The sequence below is a fragment of the Pochonia chlamydosporia genome, chromosome 3 (genome assembly GCF_001653235.2).
Source record: "Pochonia chlamydosporia 170 chromosome 3, whole genome shotgun sequence".
In the NCBI taxonomy this organism is placed as follows: domain Eukaryota; kingdom Fungi; phylum Ascomycota; class Sordariomycetes; order Hypocreales; family Clavicipitaceae; genus Pochonia; species Pochonia chlamydosporia.
In genome coordinates, this window is record NC_035792.1 from 2,956,229 (window position 1) to 2,982,603 (window position 26,375).

Consider the following 26,375-nt stretch of genomic DNA (forward strand, 5'->3'; position numbering starts at 1 on the left):
TGGGAAGGTGCGGCCGCGTAGCGTGGATGCTTGGTTGCTTGGTTTGCTTGCTTGGTATGCAAAACCCAAAGGTCCGAGTCTGGAGCTGAAGAAAAAAACGACCAAGTGGATTGACAGGGCCAAGCAAGGTCTGTCTCTCTCTTTTCTCCGTAGTCGAGTTGTATAACCCACAAGTCGACTTCCAACCAAACGTATGGTGCTGTCTTGTGTCTGTCTTTTATTTTTGCTGCTTCTCGCGTGGTACGACCAGAGCCCAAGACAGACAGGCTGCTGCAACTGGAACACACTCAGGCGAATGACTCTCAGATTTAAGCTGCAATAGCAAGTCGTCCCAAGTTGAACTCAAAAGATGTCCAAATCCACTTGCGGATCCTGTCTGGGCCACTTGCTTCTTGGGGAGGGGTGCGCTGGGTGCAAGTACGATGAGACAGACACCCACGAGGAAGTAAGTAGAGAGATAAGAGGATCAAATCTCAAGAACGATCCAAGGCACAGCTCGAACTCGTAGTCGAGGGTTGCTTCCCTTTTGGTAAACAATTCTCTGGTCTTTCTGGTTAATGTTAAGCCAAGAAAATTGTCTTGACTTATCGCGCCGGTAGGAAGGAGCTAAGATTGCTGGTCCAAAACAGAACGGGCGTCGAGAACGAATTCTTGAAACTTCACCGAGTAGAGATGAAGAAGAATCTCAAAAATGTCGTGCTCGCGTCAAAACGAAGCTCGAAGTCGTCGTTGCTCGTTCCAAAGCACGTGGGCCAGAAAATATCGGATTTGTTGTCGATGCTCTGCCAGAAACCGTCTTTCTTGGCCGGATCAGGGATGCCTGTTTAGAGTTTGGCTTGCCTTGCCTTTCAGAAACTTGGGTAGAGGTTACAGATAGAGGTGAATATCGGGCCGCGCACAGCGCTTCGAGGTGAGCTCTTGTTCTTGTGCCTTGACTGCCTTGAATCTGATACAAAGGGAAAAGGAACAGATGACAGCGGACAGAGGCAGACACCGTGTGTGGAATATCCAGAAGATGAAATCTTGCAACTTGTGGGCAAAGCTCACAAATATACACATCTTGTTGCTCACCCTCGTAGCTGAGGTGCCAGGTCCCCCAATTGATGCGTATACTCCATACAACACTTATCTCACCCTTGTTCATCTCTCTCTCTTTTTCCTCGCCGAGCCCCTGCTCCGGAAGCCGTGTGGTACCTACACGCACACACAGACAAACACACACACGACACTCTCAGTTGAAATGGCCATCCATGACAGAAGACGACAGCGCTCAGAGACCAGCGATGTTCTGGGGGGGAGGGGTGTCCCTTGAGCATTAGCGTCCTTGACATGACATGGGCTGCGACGGGACGTCCAAGTACAGCTACAGTCTCCTAAGCTGCGCTCCCGATTGTCCAGAACGTCAAGCAACCACCAGACAGACTACTGCTACTAGCTCGGAAGGGCTGAACAGAGTGACCAAGAGACGACGGGCAACCCGGGGCGTGCCACAGAGTGGACTGTCCTCAGCAGAAGGGGGGTGGAGGCAGGGTCTGGGCCTGAAGACAGACCTGAGAATCTTGACCTCACAAACCTTGACGGTGGATCCTCATGCCGTGGTGTGCGTGTGCGTGTGCTTGTGCGTGTGTGCGACCAAGTACTGAAATGTACTCCCTACCAAGCATGCATGCCCGAGAATTGTTCAGTACTGTATGTGCTGTCTGGTGTTTTGTTGTTGATGCGTCTTGAGTGGAAATTGTGCCTATCCAGCGCCCATCACTGGAGTCAGTCGGCCTCATCTTCGACCTCACGGCTGCCCGTCTGCCCCCGCTGGCATCAGAATCATCAATAAAAATACGAAATAGGAGTTTTGACAAGACCTTGGCTGTCACAGACGCTGCGCAATTTAGACACAAGACCGTCTCACATAAACGTCTGGACGGAGAAAATACCTGTGTAATTGCCAATGTAAGTACGTACCAAAACAAGACATCTACCTTGCTTGACCTTTTCTCCCACCTCGAGCTCGACACACTTATTGACATATTGGACAGCTTGTGGAGTCCAATTTTCAACCATCTCCCAGCTCAGCAGATCAATCGTCTGTGTTGTCAAACGTCGCCGATTAAAAGCTCAGGCCACAGAATTGCTTCCCAGACAGCAGCATCCAGGCCCCCCCAACAAGGCCAGTGGAGTCTAGTCGGACAAGGGGTGATGTGCTATTCCTGGTTTGCTCAACTGGCCATGGCCTCCTGATCTCTTGCTCTCCAGCATTTTCCAATCTTTTTTGGCATCAACATCCCGGAATGAGAGGGGGGGAGACAAGGTTGGCAGTAGCGGCAAGTTTGTTGAGCGGTATTGGATGGATACCAGCAATCCAGTCGCCCCCGTTTCCCTGAGCCAGTGACAAAGACGTTGTAGGTAAGAGAACTGCAGGCTTCAGATGCAAGATTGAACAGGGAGGTGGGGATGAATGAATGCCTTCACACCCACCCCCTACCTTACTTGTTGTGCATTGCTTCGGGCTGCACTGCAACTATTCATCCGTCCTGAGGGTTCCTTGCAATCCGAGGTACAGCGCTGTACCGACTGCTCTAAGATTAAAAGCTGGGTTGTGAATGGAAACGAGCATTCAATATTCCGAGTATACCCAGACCAGGGCTCATAATGAACCCATGACAATTCTATTTGCTTTGTCCGGGGCAGTACTCCGTAACTCTCCCAGCATTTATCAGGGGTGGGTTTGTCTGAGTGGCACATTACGACAATGGTAATTTGGCCCTGTTGTAATCGCTGAGTCCTTTTGATAGGAGAAGAGACTTTCGATATAATTCCTTGTTGAGTGGGTGTTTGTTGTTCGATCGCTATTTGGTCGCCTATACATGCGCGGTGCTGATGCGGAGGGACACAACTCCATCAATTCCAGTCAACCTGGAGTACCCAGTGGTCAAACGGCCTCCCCTAACCCCAATTTCACTGCGGAGCACTTTGTATGTATGCCGGCTTGTCCTGTGAAGAAGTCAGTTGGTGGCCCTCCTGGCAGTCCTTTGCACCACTGCACTCATCTCGCGGCCTAGTTGGCGTTGTGTTTTATGACGAACCGTGGTTCCGCTTTATGTTACACACAAACACTGGGGCTCAAATCCATACAATCAACAGTTGCATCACCAAAGTTGTTTGGCGACTACTGATAGCGCGACCGCTACCAGGTGCCCAAGGTGGCAAGACAGCCGATATTAAAAAGCAGCTCTCCAAGCAACCTCGGCACCGGCCAATACTGTGATTTAGGTAAACCAAACCCTTGTCCTCTGGCAGTTCGTGGACATATACGGCCAGCAGCCAAGGTATCACGGCCCATTGCCAAGAGTTATAGGCAGCTGTGACTCGGTCATCAAGAGCAGGCAGAGTCGAAACCCAGAATTGCAATATCACCCTAGTAGACCATCATTACCTTTGTCGAACAACCACCATACCAAATGGACGCAGCCAACGCCTCGGTATGGCTGTCACAGTTCCGCCGTGGCTCACCCAGGGAGCCCCAAGACGAAATTTCAGGTCACCAAAAGCGGAGGACAGTCGTGTATGCAGCAAAGAACGCCGCTAGCTAAGGAAGAAATATCAGTAAGAGGGAAATCGGTGAATTAATTGACGTCAATGTGCTGTATGACAGTGCTCAATGTTTACTTCGCTATCTCGTATCCGCCATGGGGTGTTTCCACAACGTTCTTGCAGAGAGAACGACAAAGACATCATTCAAAACGTAGCCCAGTCGTCATCCTTGGCGATTAAATCGTAGGCAATAATCAAGTTCATGGATCAGTCAAATCAAAAGTATTGCGGGGTAATCTAACTCAACAACATTGTCATGCTTCCACATGGGGTTTGTCACAGATTTCGGATGAAGCTTGCGTGGAGTCATCCACAACTGCACAAGAGAACAGGGCTCATTGGCAAAGAATGTCAGGTTCACCAAGTTCAAGAACGGGTAGACACGTACGAAGCGCTGTGTCCATAGTGTCCATAGCCGTTGCAATTATTGTCCCAAGTTTATCATGTCAAAATCAGACAAGAAGATTCAGTCAGTCGGAGTAGCGTGACAGTTCCCATAAAGCAGATGCCTTCCCATGTGATGGCCGCCTTTACCTCAAACAGCCGGAGATAATTCGATTGGTTCATTCTGGCCCTAGATGCATCTGAGATGCATGAATGCCAAGTGTACTGATTCAACTGCGCCATGTGGAAGCAGTTGCTGGATGGCGTCCAAGCAGATTTCGAGAGACAGTATCAGAGGATTGCTCGCAAGTTGACGTTTCCAGCAGGGAGCGACGCACGAAGCAAGATGTACTGGACCTCATCATGATCCCATTCCACGGCTAGTACATCCTGCATTGTGCTGTATCAACGCGACGGTTTTTCAGTGAACGGCAGAAACCCCGTGAATATGAAAGTCATCCACTCACATCTTCTCAAAACTTATTGGTGTTGAGACTCCACACACACATCTTTGGAGCGGTACCCATGTCGCTTTGCTGCAGGAGAATGATAGATGAGTGGTTACCTTGCCTTGTCGTCAGTGCTGAGCAGCGTTTGCTTGTCCTTGTGGAGTCGATGCTTGGGATGCGTCTTTTAAACCAGCAGAGCTCTGGTGGAGAAGCGAGATGTGCTCCATCGTCTTGGTCTCGACGTTTGAAACCAGTCAACCTAGCGTGCCAATGCTCTGCTAGTTTGGCGTATAACCATCAGCAACTCCTCTCTGGCTTTGTCTCCATGTCGCCACTCTCCATGCAGACACCACGCGGACTGCCCCACGGAAGCAAGGCTCTGTTGGATAACAAGGCGAGAGGGACGATTTGCTCCATTCGGAGTATTGTACATATTGATACATGTTCGCCTAATGCATAGCAGACAAGTTCGTCAGACCGCGGTAGGTGTGCTAGTCCACAAGTTGTCCAATGACGATTGTTGATTATGACTTGTCAACCTCCCTCTATTATGTTGAGTTTGTCCATTGGAAAGATCAGTGAAAAGCAGTCGAAACCTAGCCGCAAATTCTCATAGATTGGCTCGCCAGCCACATCTTGAAGGATTGATGCCCTGGTCGTGTCATCCATAAGGCAGTCTGGCAAAGCTTGGCAGTACGAGAAACAGCGACAATGGACGACTTCCACTGGGAATTTGCAAAACGTTACTAGCATCGGCCAATGGAGAAGTGGTTTTTTGGAGTAGATACCCGAGGGATCTTTGTTCGGCTGATTTCTTTGTGGTGTCTCACTCTCCTGTCACCAAAGACCGTGAAATGGATGCTGTGTTTGGACTCGGTTTCGATGCCCCTTCCAGACAAATTACAGAGTACAGGGACCCCCATCAGTTGCATCCATGAAATCGCGCACAGAGGAGGACGATGCCAATGCAGGCTGGACGAAAGAGACTTCAAAATTATGGGTACTGCAGGTGCCAGTCAAGAACATGTGCCCAGCCAACTTTGTCTCCCAGAAGTGAACAATTTGAGAATGTTGACCAACCCCCAATTGCTAGTGCTCAAGATGAAAGAATTGCTGGAGAAGAGATCTTCAGCTCGCCAGCGAAGCGCAGAGGCAGGGTGACAACAGTAAGGATGCGATCCAGACCGCCACAGACCAAAGTCAAACAGGCAAGATCGGCAATGAAGTAAGGCGCAGCAAGAAACGCACCAAAACAACACCGTCGCTGCTCAGACAGGTGGTGGTTGGCACAAAACGGCATCCCCGCAAGCTTCACTGGTCTGAACATTCATCGGCAGCTACCAGCTAATTGCAGCAGAGCATAACGCCCTCCCCACAAAGTTGATCGAATGTGGCCCAGCCCAAGCAAGCTCAGCCACCAAGCCGTCTGGCAGCTTCATACGCTGTCGGCCTGAGCCAAGTACCCAAGGTAAGCAAACAGCTTTCTGACAGATAGGCTCGCAGACTAATTGCATCCAGGATTGTTGCTGTCCAGCTTGCGACGGTGGCTGGTCTAGCACGGTATTTTCCGCCTGGTGAGACAGTTGACAATGTGCGCCTCCGTGCCGCCTCTCCCGTGGCGCTAGCAAAGCGAGAACAGCGACAGCCGTCTGTCCATTTGACCTCTTAATTACAAGGCGACCTGAGCCCGCCAGTGGACAATCGACATAGGCAAAAGGGGGAGCACGTTTGCCGCTCGGCTTGATTGTGGTATTCTTTCTGATGTCTTTCGAGTGAACGAAAGGGGGCGTACTAAGAGAAGGCAAGGCAGCCCATGCTTGTAAGCCTTGTGCTGTATTTTGAAGGTCTTGCTTAACCCCAAACGACAGAGGCCGGCCGGATGAGGGAACTTATCTCTCGCGGTCCGAGGGGACATATAATAGCACTTGTGCAGCACTAATAGCACTTGTGCAGCACAAATAGCACTGCACAAGACTGACTTTCACCGGCTGGCCTCTTTCCTTTTGTCTTGGGGTGCCTCTCACTGAAAGCCGTCGCCCAATAACCAAGGCAAATACTACTGGCAAAAAGTTGTGGGACCCCAGATGATGGATGGTTTGCAATTTTGTTCTCCTTCATTGGACCGGAACCGGATGCTCGCAAGAATACCAGATGACAATAGGCAATGCCACAGCGGTGCGAAGGGCAGGATCCAAGAAGGTATGCCTGGTATGAAAGCATCAATGATCCTCTAGTCACAACCTCGCTGGCTGCTCTCAGTGCCAGAACAGGTCCCTACCACCGCATTGCTGGAGGAGGTTCAAGTGGTCCATCGTGGCGTAAACTCAAAAAACCTTAGTTCCGACTACAGGGTGTGCGGCGAAAATGCTCCAACGTTAGTGAACGAAGCCGGACTTCTGAGGACCAGGTATGTGGGGACAGTTGATGAATGGTTGGGTTAAAGTCATGTCGATGATCCGAGCCTGTCAAGTGTCACTCCGGAAACGCTCAAGTGCCGACAGCAATAATCAAAACTGGCAGTAACCTTCCCACCTTCTACGGAGTATGCCGCTCTGTCAGTCTCACCCACAGTCTTCTCTCTATGAATAGCAGTACTGACATGACTCTTCTCCGTGCGCCTGCCAGGAGTGCATATGGGCACAGACCGATGGGCTGGGCACAAAAGTAGGATGCTGGCCCTTGTGCTGGGGCTTCGGGAGACCAGCCGCCACAACCAGAAGCCAAGCAAGTGACAGGCAAACATGGCGTAAAGTAGCATCCGGGGACCGTACGTTGGGCAGCAAGCCACAAAGATCGCTCGTCGCCGAATGATGGGGACCTGCCGATGGGCTGGGGAGGACTGCGCCAAATAAGCCAGGATGTGCTCTCGCAAAGCCGGCATGTACAAAAAAGGAGAGAATGGTGTACTCATCAAGCATCGTGGTATAAGCACTGGCTGCGTGATGATGGCCAGGAGCGGTTGATTGACGTCGAAGACGGGCTGGTGCGCCGGGTGCTTCGGTATGATGAGAATTTTAGGCATCGAACATTGAACATGATGATGACGACGAGGAGGGAAAGTGTCAAACGCAAGAAGCAATGCAGCTCCTTCCCTGCCAGATCAATGGCATGGTGCTTGGCGGTTCAGAAAGCGAGACGCTGCAATATCGCACCAAGGTTCCAGAGTTCGAAGGCCTTGGTCGAGAACCAGAGGCCACGGCTATCGGCACAGGAGACGACAAGCACCAGACCAGACTCATGTGTACCGACTGAGATGCGCACTCGAGGCACGGGCTACATGGTGGTACCTGCTCGAGTCTGGTAGCCTACAAGAGGCGAAAGGGGCCTGGCTCCAGCTGTTTGTCGGGATGTGGGAACCCTGAAGCTCAGTGACGCTTGCGATGCAAATGATTGGTGACTGACGCGCCCCACCACGAGTCCTGGGTCCGATCATGTCAAGTTGTGACAGAGATGACCTGTAAAAAGATGGGGGCTTGAGGCCTTGGCTGCACAGAGCCCTGTTCATTCTGTTCAGTGCCAAGTCGTCTGGTTTGCCCGGAATCTGGTCATGCCTGGTCATGTCTGGTCAGGAAAAGAAGTGAAGCCGGGTCTGGTGCATTGACATTGCAGCTCCAGTTCCAGTAAGGTGTAGTCTGGGAAAGTAAGGTAAGGAAGGTATCAAGGTACCTCGGGTCGTGCCAGCGCTTGAGCAGCTCTGAGCCATGCATGTCCTTGTTGCGGCTGAAGGGAATTGCTCCAGCGCGCACTGACTTCAGCCACTCCATCACTTTCAATCTTGTCAATTGAGCAGACACAAATCCACAGTGAGCATGCTCTGCTCGCAAGAATTAAAAGGACCAAGAGAGAAAGGGACTTATCCCCGTGCGCTGAGTATTCCAAAGTTGGAAGCTGGTAATACTTGCGAGTTTTTGGGCAATCCTGGCCGATTAGCGGAATGTGCCGGCGCAATTGCGCTGATCTCTTTGTTACTAGCGGGTGTCTGATGCGCTGTCTGCTTTAGTCAGTTCGTCCATGTCCTGTCAACCTGTGAAAGGAGGGCTCAAGATCAAAGATTGAGGAACGTTGAATGCCAGGTTCTCGTTAGACGCTGCTAGTCTCTTCAAATTCGAGTGTACTCCTGCGTACCACATGCGCAGGCCCTTGGCCCTTGTCTGCAAGACCCGACCCCGGTGGCCTTAGTGTCGGGCTAGGCGAAGGTTACAAGGTGCAAACGCTGTTCGAGCTGAGGCAAGTGCGACGTGAATCGCACTGGCCAATCTCAAGCCTTACGCGCGTCCTTGTCAACGAAGGAAGGACCAACACTGACAGTGAAGCGCGAGGCGAGACGAGGGAACACCGACACCAACGCTGACAATGACACTGACACCACACACCAGACCTCAACATCAGTCCAAAAACAATCGCAAGGTTCAATATACATGCCGCCAGTCAACTTCCGACTTCCACATCCAATTATGAGATGCGAATTTTGCCACATCTGTCAATGTGCTTTTGGTGAGCAAATCCTGATCCCGTCTCTCGCTTCCAGCGTCGTGGTTTGTCATCTAGCTCCAGAGGAGGTGCGCTTAGCTTGGACAAGCTTCTGCAAAGCTGACGGTTGATTACCCAACCATGACGATTTTTTGCTCCTCCCTGTCTCTTTGTCTTGCCTCCAACCAAGGTTTATTATGTGACAGCACGGCACGGATGCACACACTCCTCATCACAAGCTCATTTCGAAGGTAAGGAAGTGCCAATAGCATGCAATTTGATTCGGATCCATGACGCTTATTGTCCAGGTTATTACAGAGTTCCAATCAATGTGAGCCCGGCATGCTCCGTACTCAGTTGGCGCTCCTCCCATGGCTACAGGATTTTGATGAGCCAGACAGAATATGAGAAAAAAGCAAGCACCAAACCCGGGTCACAGACAAGCAATATGTGAAGGACCCCTGTGAACACAAAAATAAAATAGAAATTAGCTTGAGCTCTCTATACTGTACGCAGTACGCAACAGCTTCAAAGTCACCAGAAGTAAGTACATGCGAGCGTGACGATTATAGCCATTGCATGCTGACCTCGACCAGGGACGTGTCGCACATCTGTACGGGTTTGGAGGTGATATCTCTGATTGAATCCAGCGCTTGAACTGGGGAATGTCACTGTCAATCAATAGTCGCATCTCCGCAGCCAACGGCCTCCACCTTGACAGGCGCCGCGAGTTTGACATTGCGCGCTTGATTTGGTCAAGCTTTCCGCCTCGTTGCACCCATGCTCGAATAACAAGTGCGTACTGGCAGCACTCACACCTTCTTGACTCCTGGACCAATATTTTGCTGCATGTCGATAATGTATCACCTCGAGCTCGTCCCAACCCTTGTCTTGACGAAACTGCTCTCTCATCCGCGGTACCCAACAGAATGGTCAAACCCACCAGACAAGGGTAACCCCAGAGCATTCATCTGAGAGCCCATCTCAATTCGCCCGCTCCGGACAGCCGCACCCTGCTGCCAGTGGGAAAGACAAACAGGTCTGGTCAAGTCTGTTTGGTCTGGTCCCGCTCTCGATCCGCGGCTGAAATGGCAAAAGATGGGGCACTGACCAACCTCTGCACCAATTCATCGTTCGCAAGTGGATTGTCTGGTGTCTGGTGCGTATCTGTCTCCGGGCAAGGTCAACTGGTCCAATTTATCGCCAACCTTAGCTCGCCAGATAGACCAAGACAGACGATTCAGCAAAGGCCACGGAATGGCGCCGCGGTGGGACTTGATGGACATCAATCTTTGTGCTTTGCCCCCATGGTTCAACAGCTTTCGCTGAAAGAGAGACACTATCAATTGTGCAAATGAGCCAGGCGAGCTGCCATCCCGTTCTCTCGGGACCAGCTTCTGTGCTGTGCGTGCATCTCTAGCGTCTGTGGTTTACTAGCACCCCCCTCCCTGTCTTTTTCCTGTACTGTCGGTCGGTTGTCCCTGTCTGCTTTCTGTTCAAGTGAGTGAGGCCCCTGGTCTCTGGCAGCCATGCCGTGCAACGTCGGGCAAGAAACCAAGATGCTTGGCCTCCTCACAGACCACCACCACCAACCCCATCGCTCATCTCATGTCAGCTTTCTCTTGGCCCCGCTCGGACCCCACTGACTAGAGCGATGCATCAACCTGCGACTTAGGGGCAAGCTCCTGCATGACAAAGTTGTTTGCTCTGATGCAGGGTGCGCATTTGATCGTGATGCTTCCCATCAGCAACCACACGGACAAGAAAGACGGGGCCGAAGAAGGGAAATAGATTCTTCATTTCTCGCAATACAGTACAAACCTCCTGTTAACATTTCCTTGCTACAATATACACACACGCACACAGACTCTTGGCCCAGCAGTCTCCACGAGATACCCCGGAATCACACAGGTCATCCAGGCATCTCGCGTGGACAACGGGCGCCGTCTTGGAGCTAACCCAGGAATACATGTGGGTGGGACAACGCAGGCACGTGGAGTAGCGTCTTGGCTTTTGGAGACAAGAGCTGAAATGGTTGCATAAAGATACATGTGTCACCGGCCTCGATATCGAGTGGGAGAACGACCGTAGCCAACTTGGACTGAAATGATCGGCCATCGGCATAGGCATAGCTGGCTGTCGCTTCTGGCATTTGGAGCCGCTCCATCCGTGCTGGAGCAAATTTAGCAAAGAAGCTCTTTTTAGGTATGAGACACGGGAAGACAGGACCAGACGGTTTGAACAAGTTGGAAAAGACGGGGTGGATCAGCGCAAGTGCCAAAACCAGAGAACAAAATGATGATCGACTCCTGACTACCGGCGCAAGGACTGGAAGAGAATGCGGAATCCCTGTGCGGATCTTGCACCACACACGGTCGTGACATCTTCAAAGGAGCAACGGCTGGCGGCATCAAAGAAACTACCAAATGAGAAAGAAGAAAGACAACTCACCAACAGTAAGTCCAGGATGCTGCGATCGCACGCATTGTATTGTTCCCACAGAGCCTGCCTTTGCCATGCTTTGGCCAGGGGGGTGCGGAGTACTGTAGCTAATGTGTTAATTACCTAGATACGCAGCCTCTCAAAGCAGGTACGGAATCAATTATCAAGCCCAATCACGGAAACCGATGAGGCCACAGCTTATTTGACGCCTGTGGCTCAAAAGCCCAACATTTAGCCCAGCAGTATGGCTATTTGGCGCCGTGTTGACCTGCATTTAGCCCGGCTTTTCGTGATTGAGGACGACCACCCTGGCTCCAGTGATGGGACAGCCACTTCCCAGCAAATTGGTTAGGGGGCGTCTATGTGAAAGTGAAAGGAGGTGAGCTTCAGTATTGATGGGCATCGGGTCTAGTACTGTGTCACACCCACACAGCTAGCCTGTGTGATGGCCCAGACCGGCTTTGATCTGATCAGTCCTTTCACTTTGTGGCCTGCAGTACCGTTGGCTGGATGTGGCTGATCCCCAGCTTACCATCTGCACAGAGTGCCACGCGAGATTCCGGAGCTACAGGCGCCACCAAAGCCGAGGACCAGTGTCGGTACAGGCGATCAGGCAATTTTAATATTCTGCTAGTAAACTTACAAGACAGATGCTTTTCCGACTGCTCAGCAATCACAATATTGGATCAGTTACTGTACTGTACGAGTTGGATCAAAATAAGCTGCAAGCATAAAGTGGCGGCGGAAACGTTGTTGAGAGTGTTAGCCACGGCATGTAGGTTAATTTCACAAGCGCACTTGCTGGTCCCATGCTCGGTACGTCACTTTTTTCCCTTCTGGTTGTTTGTTTTACTTTTTTTTTTCCTATTGTTCCCCGATTCTCTCCAAGGTCCGTAACGAGTGCGTGTATGAATGTTGCTTCCCCCTCTCGCTTTGCACGCCTGGAAGTCCACTCGAAACCAGTGCATTCATGCTCTCGTCACTCTCACCCTAGCTCATGTCAAACGACAACGCGGCGGCACCAGACCAAGGCAGAGGAAGCATGGTCGAGTATGGTAATAGCAAAAGTAGCGAGTGTAGAAACAACGGACGACAAGCTTGCTGTTGACAAACACTGGCAGCCTCCCAAGCTTGGACAGTTTGGTTTCATTCCTTGTGCCTTTTACTCCACGTCTTCCTTTTTTTTTTTTCCCCTGTGATTTGCATTTTTATTTTTGCTTTTTGATAGTGTATTCTATTTTCCGTATATTGATTGCAACGTGCACCATCGGGAAATTTTATACAGCCATGGTGGCTCTGACCATGTTTCCCTTTTTGGTTCTGCCTCATCCGCGAGACAACAGCAAGACAAGGGCACGGCATGGCATGGGACGCGGTTTGGCAGCACAGATCTGGCAGGCCATCAACATGACATGCCAGACATTGGTTTAGGTAGGGCTTTGAGCTCTGAGCACACTCACCGCGTGGTAGGGTCTCGTGGCTCAAGGCTCTTGGCACAAGTCCAGACCAACCATTGTCGACGGCGTTCTTCAGCGTTTTCTGTGCTGTTAGGAAGCTTGCGCCCAGAATTGTGTCTCCGCCGCAGCCTAGCGGGCGAGGCGTGCGACGGCGCCGCAGCCACCAACCTGTCAATCAGTCCAGGGCTGACCTGACCCGTGCCAAGGCAAAGAGGATGTCACAAGAAGTCTCCCCGCTGGGGTAGGTTGTACTGTACTTGTTAGTACTGAGGACGAGGCACTGGGGAATGGAGTGCGAGCCATGGAAGATACCATGTACTCTTTTCAGAGCACATACAGTAAAATACCTCCAGTACAAGACGGGGGGAAGGGGGGTGGCCTGGGGACGCAGGGTCTCGCTAGCGCAAGCTCGATCATTCTCGCGTGCTGTGTCTTGTGGTTGGTTCGAGGCTGATGGGAGGCGGGATGGTTCAATGAATCCAGATGGAGGCTGTCTCGACTCGCATCGTTGACACGATTTGCCAGACCACCAGTTGCGATGTGTTTTGGTCCGGGAGGGTGTGTAGCCAGCCGCCTGTTGGAAGGACTTACACACAGTCAGTGAGTGAGCAAGCGCGCCCGTTGACATAATGCACTAATACATTTGCAAACAGTCGTGCTTGGAAACTCTGCACATACTATTCAGAATCCGAAACCGATGGGCTGAATAGCATTCATTGGAAGGGTGGATAGCGGTCACGGTTACGCGTCCAAGCCAGAGTGAAAACTCTGGGCAGTGGAACCCGGCCCCAGAGCGAGAGGGACGAAAAGCAACGATTCCAACCCATCATCGGTCAAAAACACCCTCTCTCTTTAATTGCCTCAAGGGTCCTCTGGCTCGGGATGGGCCAACACCAACTTTCTTGTCCAGGAACGATAGCGTCTGTGTCCAGGTGTTGAAACGAGTAAGTGCGCCGAACACTCCGGGGTTGAGTACGGAGAGGCCACGGGCCGGTTCAGACCCGTGAAACGGAGGTCGATATCAGACGAAGTTCGAGTCAGTCAACAGCATTGGCGTGTGTATTGTGCTTGATGAGTGTATGGGTACCAAACAGCTTGGTCAAACAGGCTAAGGACTCGGCCAGAGATGGGCAGGATGCCTCATCAACAACAGCCCACAAATCAGCCATCCGTCTCCTATATTAGACTAACTGACAATGGTGGCGATTCCTCATTTCCCCGAGTAGGTGGACTGAGCGTGATGCGGAGATGGGGGTCGATAGTGTTTGGTGTGATGGGATGGATGGGATGAAAGGGAATGGCTTGACTCGATCAACTTTGATTTCTGGTGGTGTTGATCATGGAGTCAATGGTTTGTGGGGAACGAGTTGTAAATCTTGATGCTCGGTGAAAGCATAGGGTAAGTGGGACGAAGTGGCAAAGTTGAAACTACTTTTGCATGAGCGAATTCTGGCACAAGTACAGTATAGGATGCAGTAGGCCGTACAGTACATCAATGACGATACTGATGTTTTAATGCTCTTTGAGGGAAATCACGAAAGTCGATGATGTTTCCAATTTTGTGTCGTCGGACAGCTACACCAAAACATGGAACATAATACAGTACAAAATGCTTTCAACAGATACATACTCAGTCATGGATGGCACTAGTCCAAAAAGCCATTCTCGTTGTTCAAAAACGACATATGATGAAAAGCATACATAACTTCCCACCCTTAAATCTTTGAGCCCCTCCGAGTGAAATCGAGCCGAGTCACACATTCGCATTTCATTCCCCTTGAATCGTTTTACAACTTGGACGCAGGGCTAGGGGCACCAACCTGCGTAATCTCATTGTAGAGCAACCTGTTTCAAGATATTAGCCTCAAATTGTGAAACGTGACGACCAAGCGTCATGTGCAGTAAACTACCCTGTACGATTTATCTCGCAGGGTAAAAAGTAAAATGCACTTTGCAATATCTCGATTGGATGTATGAGCAATGAATGTAAGGGGTAATAAACTTACGTTGTTAGGAAATCGGCGTAATCCTCACCAGTGACCTGGCCTGCGAAATATTGAGCAGCAAGGTGGAACTTGTTGCTCTTGGGGGCCTTGGAGGCCAACTGGTCGGCCTGCTCTTTGAGGAGTTTAAGAGCGTAGGCTTTGTCGACGCGTTTCCCTTCGGCGGTAGAGACGCCGTGCTTGACCCATTGCCAGAGCTGGGAGCGGGAGACTTCAGCGGTGGCAGCGTCCTCCCTGTACATTGTTAGTCTGTGTTACCTCATCCGTAGATGTTGGTGAGCTTACATGAGGTAGTTGATGGGGACGCATCCCACTCCACGGATCCAGGCCTCCATGTAGCCCAGCCCAATGTTGAGGTTCTTCCTGATACCTTCCTCGGTAATGCTACCGGGGACATTCATATTCAGCAAGTCATTCTGACCAATCTGAACATCCTCCCTCCGCACAAACAGCTGATTAGGCGTAGGCATGTGCTTGTTGAAGATTTCAGTAGCGATGCTCGCCAGCGCAGGGTGAGCAACCCAGGTGCCGTCGTGGCCGGCCCGCACCTCACGCAGCTTGTCGGCGCGCACATTCTCCATGGCCTTGTCGTTGGCCTGCTTGTCGTCCTTGATGGGGATCTGGGCGGCCATGCCGCCCATGGCGTGGACGCCGCGCTTGTGGCACGTCTGGATGAGCAGCTTCACGTAGGCGTCCATGAAGGGGACCGTCATGGTGACGCAGGAGCGGTCGGGGAGCACAAAGTTGGGGTTCTGGCGGAACTTCTTGATGGTGCTGAAGATGTAGTCCCAGCGGCCGCAGTTGAGGCCGGAGCTGTGGTCGCGCAGCTCGTAGATGATCTCGTCCATCTCAAAGGCGGCGAGGATGGTCTCGATGAGCACGGTGCCGCGGATGGTGCCGCGCGGCATGCCGATGTAGTCCTGGGCGAGGTTGAAGACGTCGTTCCACAGACGCGCCTCGAGGTGGCTCTCCATCTTGGGGAGGTAGAAGTAAGGGCCGTAGCCGCGGCGCTGCAGCTCGTAGGCGTTGTGGAAGAAGTACAGGCCAAAGTCGAAGAGGCCGCCGGAGATGGGCTCGCCGTCGACGGTGACGTGCTTCTCGTCGAGGTGCCAGCCTCGCGGGCGGACGATGAGCGTGGGAAGCTTCTTGTCGGTGCGGAGCTTGTACTCCTTTTGGCCTTGCTTGAAGTCGACCTGCCGACGGTTGGCGTCGTACAGGTTGACTTGGCCGTTGATCATGTTTTCCCAGGTAGGGGCGCTGGAGTCTGTTGTTGTTAGTATCGGTTCACTTCACTTATCGTGGGATTGATTATATCTCGGCATCTGGTTCGGCTGTGGCTTCACATTACCGAGGGAATGGTGTATAAGCCGGAAGCAGCAACATTTGCCAACCGCCAGATGTGCAATTGAATTCAGAAGACGGGAAAATGAAAAGATCCAGGTCAAAGTGTGAAAACTGGGTTAAAGAAAACTTACCCTCAAAATCAGCCATATACGTATAAACTTCAGCATTCAACGCATTCACAACCATCTTCCTGTCCGTCGGCCCCGTAATCTCAACCCGACGATCCACCAGTCCAGGAGCAGGCGGCGCTCCCTTCCAAGTAGCATTCTCACGAATGTGCTTCGTCTCGGGCAAGAAGTCGGGCAAGACGCCGCGGTCAATCTCGGCCTGGCGGATCTTGCGACGCTCCAGCAGCTGCTTGCGGGTGGCGTTGAAGGAGCGGTGCAAAAGGGCAAGGAAGGCAAGGGCCTGGGGCGTCAGGATCTTGCGGTGAATCTCGTCAACTTTGCCGTTGACGGAGACGCCCTGGAGGATGGTGTCGGTGGCAGCCATTGTGTTGTGTGAGTTGTGAGACCGAAGATGTGGTGGGTGGTGGTTTGAGCCGGCTGAGCGGAGCTTCAAGATGGATTGTAGAAACTCTGCTTGACGAGGAGTTTCAGTCGTCCACTTGTCAAGGGATGTGAGATGAGAGAAGAGTTGAATAAAAAAAAAGGGAAGAGTGGTTGGTGGTAGGCGAGAATTGCCGGGTTGGCTGGAAATAGAAGAGTGGTATCCGTGGTTTCGTCACAGCTTTTGGAGGCGCGGTTCCGGAATCTGAGAGCTTTCACGTGTCAACGTCATGAGCTAGTTGTTTGGACATACCCGAGCGCTCTGCCACCCAAAGGAGTAGGTTGGCAGCGGCAAGCAAGGAGCAAGGAGCAAGTATTGGATTTTGGAGTCGAACCCACCTGGTAGCGGAATTGATCAATTGGTTAAAACGTAGCTTTGTGTGTATCAAGTTGATGAGTTTGTTAGATCGGTGAGTACGCTCGGCAACCGTCAATGCAAGATGTCACTTGGCAAGGTGAAGCGGGAATAGAAGAGTAAAAAAGAAAAAGAAGCTACGTAATGTACCACACCCGTCTTTATTATATGTAGCAAAAGGTCGCCCCCATTGATAGACCGGTTAGGTCTGGCCAGCTTTATTCATTTGAAGCTACCAGACGCATTCACCCTGGTCTGGTTGGTCTGGTTCACGATGGCCTCCGTTTCTCGGCAGCCATCGGTCTGCGCTCGGATGGACGGAGATAAATTGGTTCAGAGGCGAATTGCCATCCGTATGAGACTACAATGTACGTACTTAAGTAAATTAGAACCCAAAATCGAGTGAGTGCTACCTGTTTGGCTGGCTTGATAGCTTCGACTTGGGCTATTTGCGATGTGGGAGGTGGGAGGCTGGACGGCTCAGTGTCCAAGTTGGTGGGGATACATGAAGCTTGCAGGTGGCACATGTAGCGGCGTAACTGACAAAAGTACACTTTGGCGTGTTTACCAGCATCCCCACACGTAAATTAAGCCGCGTTACAAGCAACTTGATATCCTGTACATTTTAATGCAGGGCGTCATCGGAGCCAACGCGGGGTAGCGCAGCACCTACCAGCCCAGTAATGGCCCAGTAATGGCCCAGTCTCGGCTCAAGCACCGTCGGCAACAGGCCATTGGCCGCTGAAACACACTATGACAGCGCTGCACGGAGCACTGTAACCAGCTCTCACTCTCTGGCGGTAAATGCAACTGCACTGACGGCCGGCGGCGGGCGTCGACAACCGGCCATGATCCAACGGGCCCTGCCGAGCATCTCTGCGCAATGCCTCGCTCGCAAACGGCCTGATCCAGAGCCCTGACATCAATTCATCCTCACCAGCCTGCTCATTTCTTTATCTACCTCCGCTGATATCCTTTAAATTTTTTTCCATTTTCTCCACCGCTCAAATCATCTTTATCAAGCACCACAACCAGAAAATGCTGTCTGGCAGGAACAACCACGGCACTTCCTCAACACCTCGGCCAGCCCACAATTCCGCGAAACCACTTGCCTCTGCCATTCGTGACTTGACAATGACGCATTGCCATGGCATACATTCATTGTCCACCAACGTCAACTTCGGCTTACCATCATCCCCACGATGGCTGGACGAACCAATCCAGACCGGCCGTTTCAGTCCCACGATCCAAAAGGGTAACCATCCCCACGACCGACCGATAAGCCGAGGCTCTGCATGGCGCTCCGGCCCCACAATGTCCACAAGCATCGAACGCTGTGTGGTTGTGTGCCGGAATGCCCCGAGTCTTTCCGGCGTTGGCCTGGCCTGGCCTTGGATACATTACATGTATGTGGACGTCCGAGGTTAGATGCAGCTGTGCCATGCTGTGCTGTGCAATACTTGCAGATGGATGGTATGATTTGATGTGATATGCCCATTGCAAGTGTGGTTTTGTTGGTTAAGCTGCTTATACAGTTGGTTGCTCCTCATCGCTGTTGTACACAGCTCATCATTGTCCAACCGAACTTGTCGCCAACAATGCTGATTTACACAATGGCAACCATTGACATCAGCATTCCTGCTCATAGTGACTTCCAATATTCATCATGCCAGGCATGAAATGGGCAATAACACCTCACATGAACACCACACCTCCAGGCCACACCTCCAGGCCACGACACTCATATGTTTGTTTATACTTGTTCATTCAGACTGACATAAAAAATACACTTCAGCTGAAGCAATGCCAATGACCTAATTACATACCCTTCTAACAAACTCTCCCTCTTCGGCAAACCCTCATTCAACCATGCCAAAATAGTCCCTCGTGGTTACACCACCTCCCACCTTGAAATCGACTCTCAAAAGCTATATTTATAATCTGCCGTGCTGGCCACTGTGCCGTCCCCCTTGAAATTCACTCAGTCCCTAATCCAAACGCCTTCCCTAACAAAACCAAAAACGGACTAATGAATGAAAAGACAAAGTGTCCGACCAAAGAGCCAAAACAAAAGGGAAATTACAAATCCAATCAAGCTAGACACTTGTTCGCCATACTTCAAATATTGTTTTGTCGGCGGCTTCTTTGCAAAAACTCTAGGTCCCCGTCTCCGTCAACAAAATCCTCTCGTCTTTTAATGCAGGTTGGATATCGATGGTTATTATTTTCTTGTCAATATTATACGTTGCCAACACTCTTTCATGCCGCCTTTATGAATTCAGCGTGTTGATCATCATCTTTCGCTTGGTCTTGTCAGTAACCAGCAAATGTCGGCTTTCAAACATAATCTTCATCGTGTCGACAATGCGGTGGAAACTGCTGGCCGCCCCGCGTTCTTGAGTAAATCGCACAATGCAAAGTGGCTGCTTCCTGCCGTGTTCAATTACCGTCATAATCTCCGCAGCAAATTCAACTTCCTTCAAATTCAGATCTGTCGCATCCATTAGTCTCACATTTCATCAAAGCGTCAGTGCCCAATGAAAACATACAGTTCTTAGCTCCGAGTCTTCCAAAAACAATGTTGCGCTGCTTGTCAACCTGGATGCCCCTCATGCCGTAACGACGCCATTCTCGCAGCAAAATTACAACCTCCTGACGAGCTCGTTTGCTGGACAGGGTCATGCAAAGGTAGCTGGTAGCTGGTTTGACGCGGAACAAGCGCGTAAGCCAATTCTGCTTGACTTCAACGTTGCGAGCGCTGCCTGAGCTCGACGGAGCCATGCCGGATCGTCGTTTGCTCGCAACTGTGTGATTACCCATTCCATGGTTTTCAGGCACATCATGTAAACCTGCACCAGTGGTTAGCTTCTATCCCAAGTCCAATACACATCTTTGAGTTTCTTTTGTCTCTACCTTCAATGCTCATGCCAGAATCCTTGCCTTTGTTACTCTTCCAGAATGGGAAAGAAAAGTTCCTCTTTTTCCCCTGCTCCCCAAAGTCCTCCTCGGAGCCAGGTTGCTTGGAATCTGCCGAGGTGCTTGCCCTACGCGCTTCCCTGCTGCCAGGAGCTGTGGTGGAATCGGCGCGGGATGCTCGCTTGAACCAAGACGTCTTCTTCTTCTTGGGAGCTGTTTCTGCATCGTAGATGTGGTCATCGTACTCCTCGGTATCGTATACAACCTGCTGCTGAAGAGGGTGTGCGAGACTTTCGTCTTTGGATCTGGCCCTCTTTTGGTCATCAACTGCGCTCGAAAACTTTGGAGTGCCTCCCAAGAGAGGTGAGTTGACGACCCGGATAGTATTCTCAACCTTGCTAAGATATTCCATACTACGGTTCTTTTCATTTGCCCGTCTCATTGGGCTGTGTGGTGGAGCAGATACAATGCGAGTTCCATCGCCATGCAGCCCAGCATTTTCATTGATCGAAGGCAGCGTGGACAACTTTCTATTAGCCTGGCTGTGAGCAGGAGCTGAGACAATGCGACGGTCAACCTGCCTGGGAGGAAGGACTGCAACCCTGCTGGCTTCTTCCATACAGGTATCCATATCATCGTCTCCATCTGGCGAAGTTGGCTGCACGTCAGCCTTGCAAGATGCGGTGACACGACTTTGCATGCTAGCATCTTTGGGCAGTGGGGGCAAAGGTCGACTGTGCCAGGAGGCACTCGATACTTCCGTGGCTGGAGAAATAGTCGTCGTTGGGCTTTCCAACGAAATGGAGAAGGGATTAGATTCTCGGTATCTGCGATCCCCATCAGTGGTAGAGGAGTCGCATTCTGAGTCGTAAACAACCAGGGAGCTCTTGAATGCTTCATCGCAATCCTTGGCACAAGTGTTGCTAAATTTGCGCAGCTCCTCATGAAAGATCATAGAAGCACCACTCTGTTTGGAATAGCGGTCCGCGGGGCCGCCCATTGCCTTGGGATATGTACCACCAGCTGTCCTGGACATTTCTGGACTTGGGGATCTAGCAGCTGGTGCCGACGCCCGTTGAGGAGTCCCAATGCCAGTCATATTGCCAGATACGGACTTGCGATTAGCAGCTCGCGGACCAGGTCCAGCAGAATTCGACCGCTTACGAACGTGCGAGAAGTCTACGCCACGCTTATGACGAAGACTAGGCACTCGTATCTGGGGGGTTCCTTGGCGGCTGCTTTGGAGTGAGGCTAGCGATCCGCGTGAAGATTGTGGTCTGCTTGTAAGAGAGCCTCTTGTCGAGTTTGCTCGCATGCGGCGGGCATTGGAGCCGCTGCGCGTCCTATTAGCTTGCCCTTGCCCGGCTGCAGTTGAGGTGACAACCTGGCCGTCACGATGTATGACAATCTTTGCTTGGCTGACTTGGGAGTCACAACGCTGCGGCAGGCGACTGCTGCGATAGGGGTCATAACTTCCATTCTCCGTTTCGGCGGCATTCGAGATGACAGTGAAGCGCGAAATAGAGCGCCCGTGTCCATTGGCTCTGGGCTTCTCGAACTGACAGGTCGAAATACGTTTCTTCCAGATGGCTGGCTTGAGGTGGTGGTAGTCGCTCATGGAGTGGGCCAGTTCAGGCTTGAAGTCCTCCAGCTGCTTGTTCCGATAGTTATACAGCAACCAATAAAAGGCTTTCTGGTCATTGGCCCTAGTTAATCATGTTAGATGTGTACTTGTAGAATAGTTCATTGGAGTGGTGATGGGAGCGCCACGAGTAACTTACTCTTCGCGTGTAAGCTTAAGAGCTAGATCATGCTCACTGAACATGTGCCACATGGACCGAAGCTGTCGAAGCAGCTGAGGATCGATGTCGGCTCGGGCTACTGGTGTATACTGGAACCCCCTCCGAGTGTCCGGCAATTGAGCAGTGTTGTCTCCAAACTCGTCGAGGTAGCTGTACTTCTGAACCAAAGGGTGCCTCCAGATGCCCTTCATGGTGATTCGACGATCCGGGTTCACCTGGAGCATCCGGCGAATCAAGTCCTCAGCTTCGGGACTAAGAAACTTGGGCATCTCATAGTGTCCCTTCTTTGTCTTGTTCATCATCGCACGCAAGTCAGGGTCGTCAAATGGTAAGGTGGCGGAGAGCATAGCATAGAGGATAACACCCATGCTCCAAATATCAGCCTGGTCTCCACGATACTGCTTATTTTTGAGTAATTCGGGGGCGGCATAATGCGGACTGCCGCAAGCTGTAGCCAATTGATGTGTAGCGGTCTGATGTAGAGCAGCCATGCCAAAGTCTGCAATCTTGATCTGGTAGTCTGCAGTGATGAGAATGTTTTCCGGTTTCAGATCACGGTGGCACACATTGAAGGAATGACAGTATGAAATAGCGCTCATCATCTGCCGGAAGAAGCAGATGGCGAGTTCTTCGGGTAGTCTTCCTCTGGAGTTGATAAAGGTAAAGAGGTCGCCTTGGTCAATGTATTCGAGGATGAGATAGCTTTTGTGAGTTCAGTAAGTGTTGGGCAAATCCAGGCGGGACGGGTTATTGGAAACTCACATTTCAGAGCGATTCTCCCATATGTCGTACAGCTTCATGATATTAGGATGTTCGATGAGTTTCAGAATAGCCACTTCGCGCTCAATTGCCATTGGGACACGCATCTCTCCATTGATTTGCTCAGGAAGGCTGCTGTCCCACTTGCTTAGAGCAGCCATGGAGCTGTCTTGGACAAGATAGGCCATCCTTCTATTGACAATTTTGACGGCCGCAAGTTGGTTCGTGATGTTGTGTCTGCATAGGCGCACACGGGCTGACGACCCTTTTCCGAGTGTTCGCCCAAGTTGCCATGGTCCAATGTGAGTCTTGTAATTCTTCTTGCTTCGACTACTCGAGGTTGAGGCATATGAGGCTTGAGACATGCGCTTGCTGTCCTCAGCGGGTTGCGGATGGTGTATAACGCCAGACATCTGAGTGTTGAGAGTGATGTTTGGCGGTGCAACCGCAGCCTGACGGCTTTCTGGTCTTGCATGAGGTGTAGGTGGATTGTGTTGAGAATGTGCCGCGTCGGATTGATCATATCGTGGCTTGTGTATCTGTTGCTCCAGAGGAGGGAACGGAGAGTTCATTCGGTTCGTAGTCTCAGCCAGAGGCGAGCGAACCCTAGCAACCATTGCATCCGCCATAATGGTGTAGGTGATGTTGTAGGAATTAGCACATAATATTTCGGTTTAGCTACTTTGAGTCTGGAGTTGATCGCTCGTCCTCGCTCCTCGTCGTCGTCGCGTTTGTCGTGTATAGTGCTCCCGCAGACGTTGTTTCTGTCCGCGTTGCGTGTGTACTGAATGGCGGGCTAATAATAGATGGAGAGAGAATCGAGTTTATACGATGGGACGACGCGATGTGAAGGTGGCCGGAAGCAACCAGAACAATTCGACAAGGGCAAATGGTGAAATGTCGGTGACGCACACGACAGGAAAGAAAGGAAGAAAAATCAAGAGAAGTGAAAACACAAGTGTCGTCTGGTTGGAGGAGGCGGGAGAAGCAGAAAAGGGAAAAGACGAAGCAGAGTACGTACGATACGGGAAACCAAGAATGTGACAGTGTTCGGGTCATGGGCAGATAGTGGAAGCGTCAACGTGGGTTGAAGCACGCACGCACAATCGTTTGGACCGACGTGCAATCTGGAATGCAATGTTTACTTTGAGCAAGTGGCGGCTGGTGTTTTGGACCAAACATGAAGTCTGGCGCAAGGGAGATGGGCACTTGACTGGAACTCACTGAGACTGGACCAAGCGACTGGCATCTTGTGGATGGATGCACCAAGTACATGGCTGGCTGCCAACTGTCAACTGCCAGTGCTAGCTGCCAGCTGCCAGCACTGGAAAGGTGGGGAACATTGAAAGCTCTCGACTTGATCGATGTCGTGCCCGAGACACTCTTAACCATACTAGGCCAATGATGTCTGCTCTGGTGGAAGAGAGAAAACATGAGGAAAATGGATGCGTGGACCCAGATATTGGGTGTCACGATCATCTCCCGACGCATTCCAGTCTCCAAATCTGACAAATGGAACTTTGTCTGCCCGACCACTTGACTTTGAACCGCTCGTAAAATACCCGTATACAATCCGCTGTGTTCTCAGCTTTGTGGCGACTGTTGGAGACACGGAGGAAACAGTATATCAATGTTACCATGCGAATCAAAGGAGACATGAGCGACAGTCTGCATGCCCATTTGCACAGTTGACGCGGCGCAACCCCCAATGCCATCTTTAGATGCAGTGAGCTTCTTCTGCACACCACTTTCGCAATCACGACATTGCCTGCCTGCCAGCCAGCCATCGAATCGATCGATGTTCCATGCTATGTAGATGGAATAATCTTACCCAAAAATGTGCTGCAGCTGAACCAGCATCATTATCCTTTGGTACCTGCATTCTGGTGGAGTTGGCCAAATGCCCGCCCCCGCCGGACCAAGCCAGGAACTTCACATAGGCCCACGACGCGGCATCTAATTTCCTCTAATCCTCGAAAAGTATAATAAAAAGATTCCAATGAAGGCATGAGGCAGGAAGCAAGTCCAGCAAATGACGGGAAGTTAAGCCGCAAACACGGGTACCGAGGAATCAATCCCTTGCCAAAAAGCCACTCAAGGCCTGCCGATGACTTCGTTTGTTTTTGGAAGTATATTTTGTTTACTCCCATCTGCCGGTCAACAATGCAGTGCCAAAAATAATATCGCCACTTGGCTACCATGACGGGTCATCGTATTTCGACAGCAATGAAGCTAACCCTCAATGGGATGTGTTTGGCGTGCGGAGAGGTTACATGTCGACAGCAATCTGGCGACTGGAATTCAAGGGATGGATGGGATGATGTTGGTGAAGATGGGTGCATGACTAAGCATGCATCCCACCCTTCACCTCACACGAGCCAACCATCGTTCAATGCTCTGCACTCTGTTGTCGACATGGACCCAGGACCTCAATCAAGATCAAACCTGGAGCTGGACCTTCTTCATTGGACACTCATTGAGTCACAGTGCGAAGGTGCTTTGGGGTGGTTCGGCTAAAATTGTTCCAAAAAGGATCACGGCTTCCGCAAATGGAAGCACTTGTTCTTGCTGTCTAAGAATCGACAATCAAATGCTGCCAATCAAGCTCGTGGTCTCACCAGGTTGCAGTTTGATGCACGTATGTTCACCATCCTCACCAATCGTAGCGTCGTCGAAGCTCTTGGCCTGATTTGCGCAACTCCAGACTTCATTCCATGCCGTATCTATTTTTGCCCCCCAGCGCCTCTGATGCAATCTCTTCGCTATCACGCGTATTGGTAGAGACAGAGTAGGCGGCCACATCAGGGTTTTCCCACCTCAACTGTCTCAAGTGCACGCTACCCTATGGTCAAGCTCCTTGAATTCGGCTCAAATCTTTGCACTACGATGCATCATTGACGCAACTATTTTCTTGGTGGATCGAATTTGTATTGTAGTCCCTGCATTTCCCAGTATTTGCCACCACAGCCGCTCAATCCCGCATGTCGTGCGGTATGCGACCTTGACTGTCCTGAGTTGGTGGTGTCGTAAAGCTGTGCTTGAACAGCCCTCGACCAAAATGGCCATAATTTGAAACCTCCTGCCCGGCCCTTATGGAATAGCAGGGTAGGATCAAATCACTAGGTAAGAACTAGCAATATATCATCGGAAGAGAGCATTACAAAATCCGGCCTTTGCAAGCTCCAGTTCCATCTCAATACATATGCAATGAGACATTGGTGGCAACGTGGATTGCTATTAGAAATTCTGTCCTTTACCTTCATAAGTATTAATTGTATCAGTGGTCTTCAACAAGAACCAGCGTAATTGGTTTAGTGGTAAAATTCTCCGTTGCCATCCGAGCAACGTCGGGGAGCCCTGGGTTCGATTCCCAGATTACGCATTTCTTTTTTGTCCTTTATCCTTCCATGCCATTTGGATGCGGACTGCATTTTTTGTCTGCCAGTAAGAAATAATACAGGGAATATCAAACTACTGGCAAACTTGGGATTGGAGACCATGAGCGTCTCAAATTGTCAGCTCCTTGACCAGTGAATCAGTGACACTTCCAGGGTTCATTCTGATACCCAATCGATCAGGTGTCAAGATGCCCCTTTCCCCTGTCTTTTTAATTGTGCATTGAGTCACAAACCCCCAAGAACTGTGTATAGGTAATATTTAGTCGATTCCCACGCATTTCTATTCATGTACGCCATGGTCGAGACAATATTCTACCCTGATTGCTCTATCAGGATGTCGAGAGCTCCAACATAGAGTCGTGGGAAACCAAAATGTGCCTGGCGCTAGCCCCACTTCCCTCGTCACTGGTGGGGGTGAATTAACGCGTCCTGTCGCGTTTCTGGCCCATGCGAATATGTC

General features: G+C 51.0%; 4 protein-coding genes and 1 non-coding gene across 5 annotated transcripts; 2 read left to right on the forward strand and 3 right to left on the reverse strand.

Moving 5' to 3' along the window:
* Positions 1 to 6,572: 6,572 nt before the first annotated feature.
* Positions 6,573 to 7,673, forward strand: VFPPC_15833 (hypothetical protein; the record flags this gene model as incomplete). Its single annotated transcript, XM_018293586.1, has 3 exons — positions 6,573 to 6,620; positions 6,760 to 6,828; positions 7,440 to 7,673. 3 exons carry the CDS (start codon positions 6,573 to 6,575, stop codon positions 7,671 to 7,673), a joined length of 351 nt encoding a protein of 116 aa, XP_018145360.1.
* A 6,904-nt stretch (positions 7,674 to 14,577) lies between these two features.
* VFPPC_15834 (malate synthase) lies at positions 14,578 to 16,629 on the reverse strand (the record flags this gene model as incomplete). Its single annotated transcript, XM_018293587.1, has 4 exons — positions 14,578 to 14,635; positions 14,797 to 15,027; positions 15,079 to 16,057; positions 16,269 to 16,629. The coding sequence occupies 4 exons, from the start codon at positions 16,627 to 16,629 to the stop codon at positions 14,578 to 14,580; spliced, it is 1,629 nt and encodes a 542-aa protein (XP_018145362.1).
* A 2,681-nt stretch (positions 16,630 to 19,310) lies between these two features.
* Positions 19,311 to 23,146, reverse strand: VFPPC_04745 (CAMK/CAMKL/GIN4 protein kinase; the record flags this gene model as incomplete). Its single annotated transcript, XM_018284045.1, has 5 exons — positions 19,311 to 19,531; positions 19,590 to 19,889; positions 19,954 to 21,662; positions 21,738 to 22,460; positions 22,521 to 23,146. The coding sequence occupies 5 exons, from the start codon at positions 23,144 to 23,146 to the stop codon at positions 19,311 to 19,313; spliced, it is 3,579 nt and encodes a 1,192-aa protein (XP_018145364.1).
* An 846-nt stretch (positions 23,147 to 23,992) lies between these two features.
* Positions 23,993 to 24,718, reverse strand: VFPPC_15835 (hypothetical protein; the record flags this gene model as incomplete). The annotated part of the gene is made up of 3 exons (XM_018293588.1): positions 23,993 to 24,325; positions 24,367 to 24,483; positions 24,539 to 24,718. 3 exons carry the CDS (start codon positions 24,716 to 24,718, stop codon positions 23,993 to 23,995), a joined length of 630 nt encoding a protein of 209 aa, XP_018145365.1.
* A 1,099-nt stretch (positions 24,719 to 25,817) lies between these two features.
* Positions 25,818 to 25,899, forward strand: VFPPC_17265. Its single transcript has one exon. It is a non-coding gene; the product is annotated as a tRNA-Gly (tRNA).
* The last annotated feature ends 476 nt before the right edge of the window (positions 25,900 to 26,375 follow it).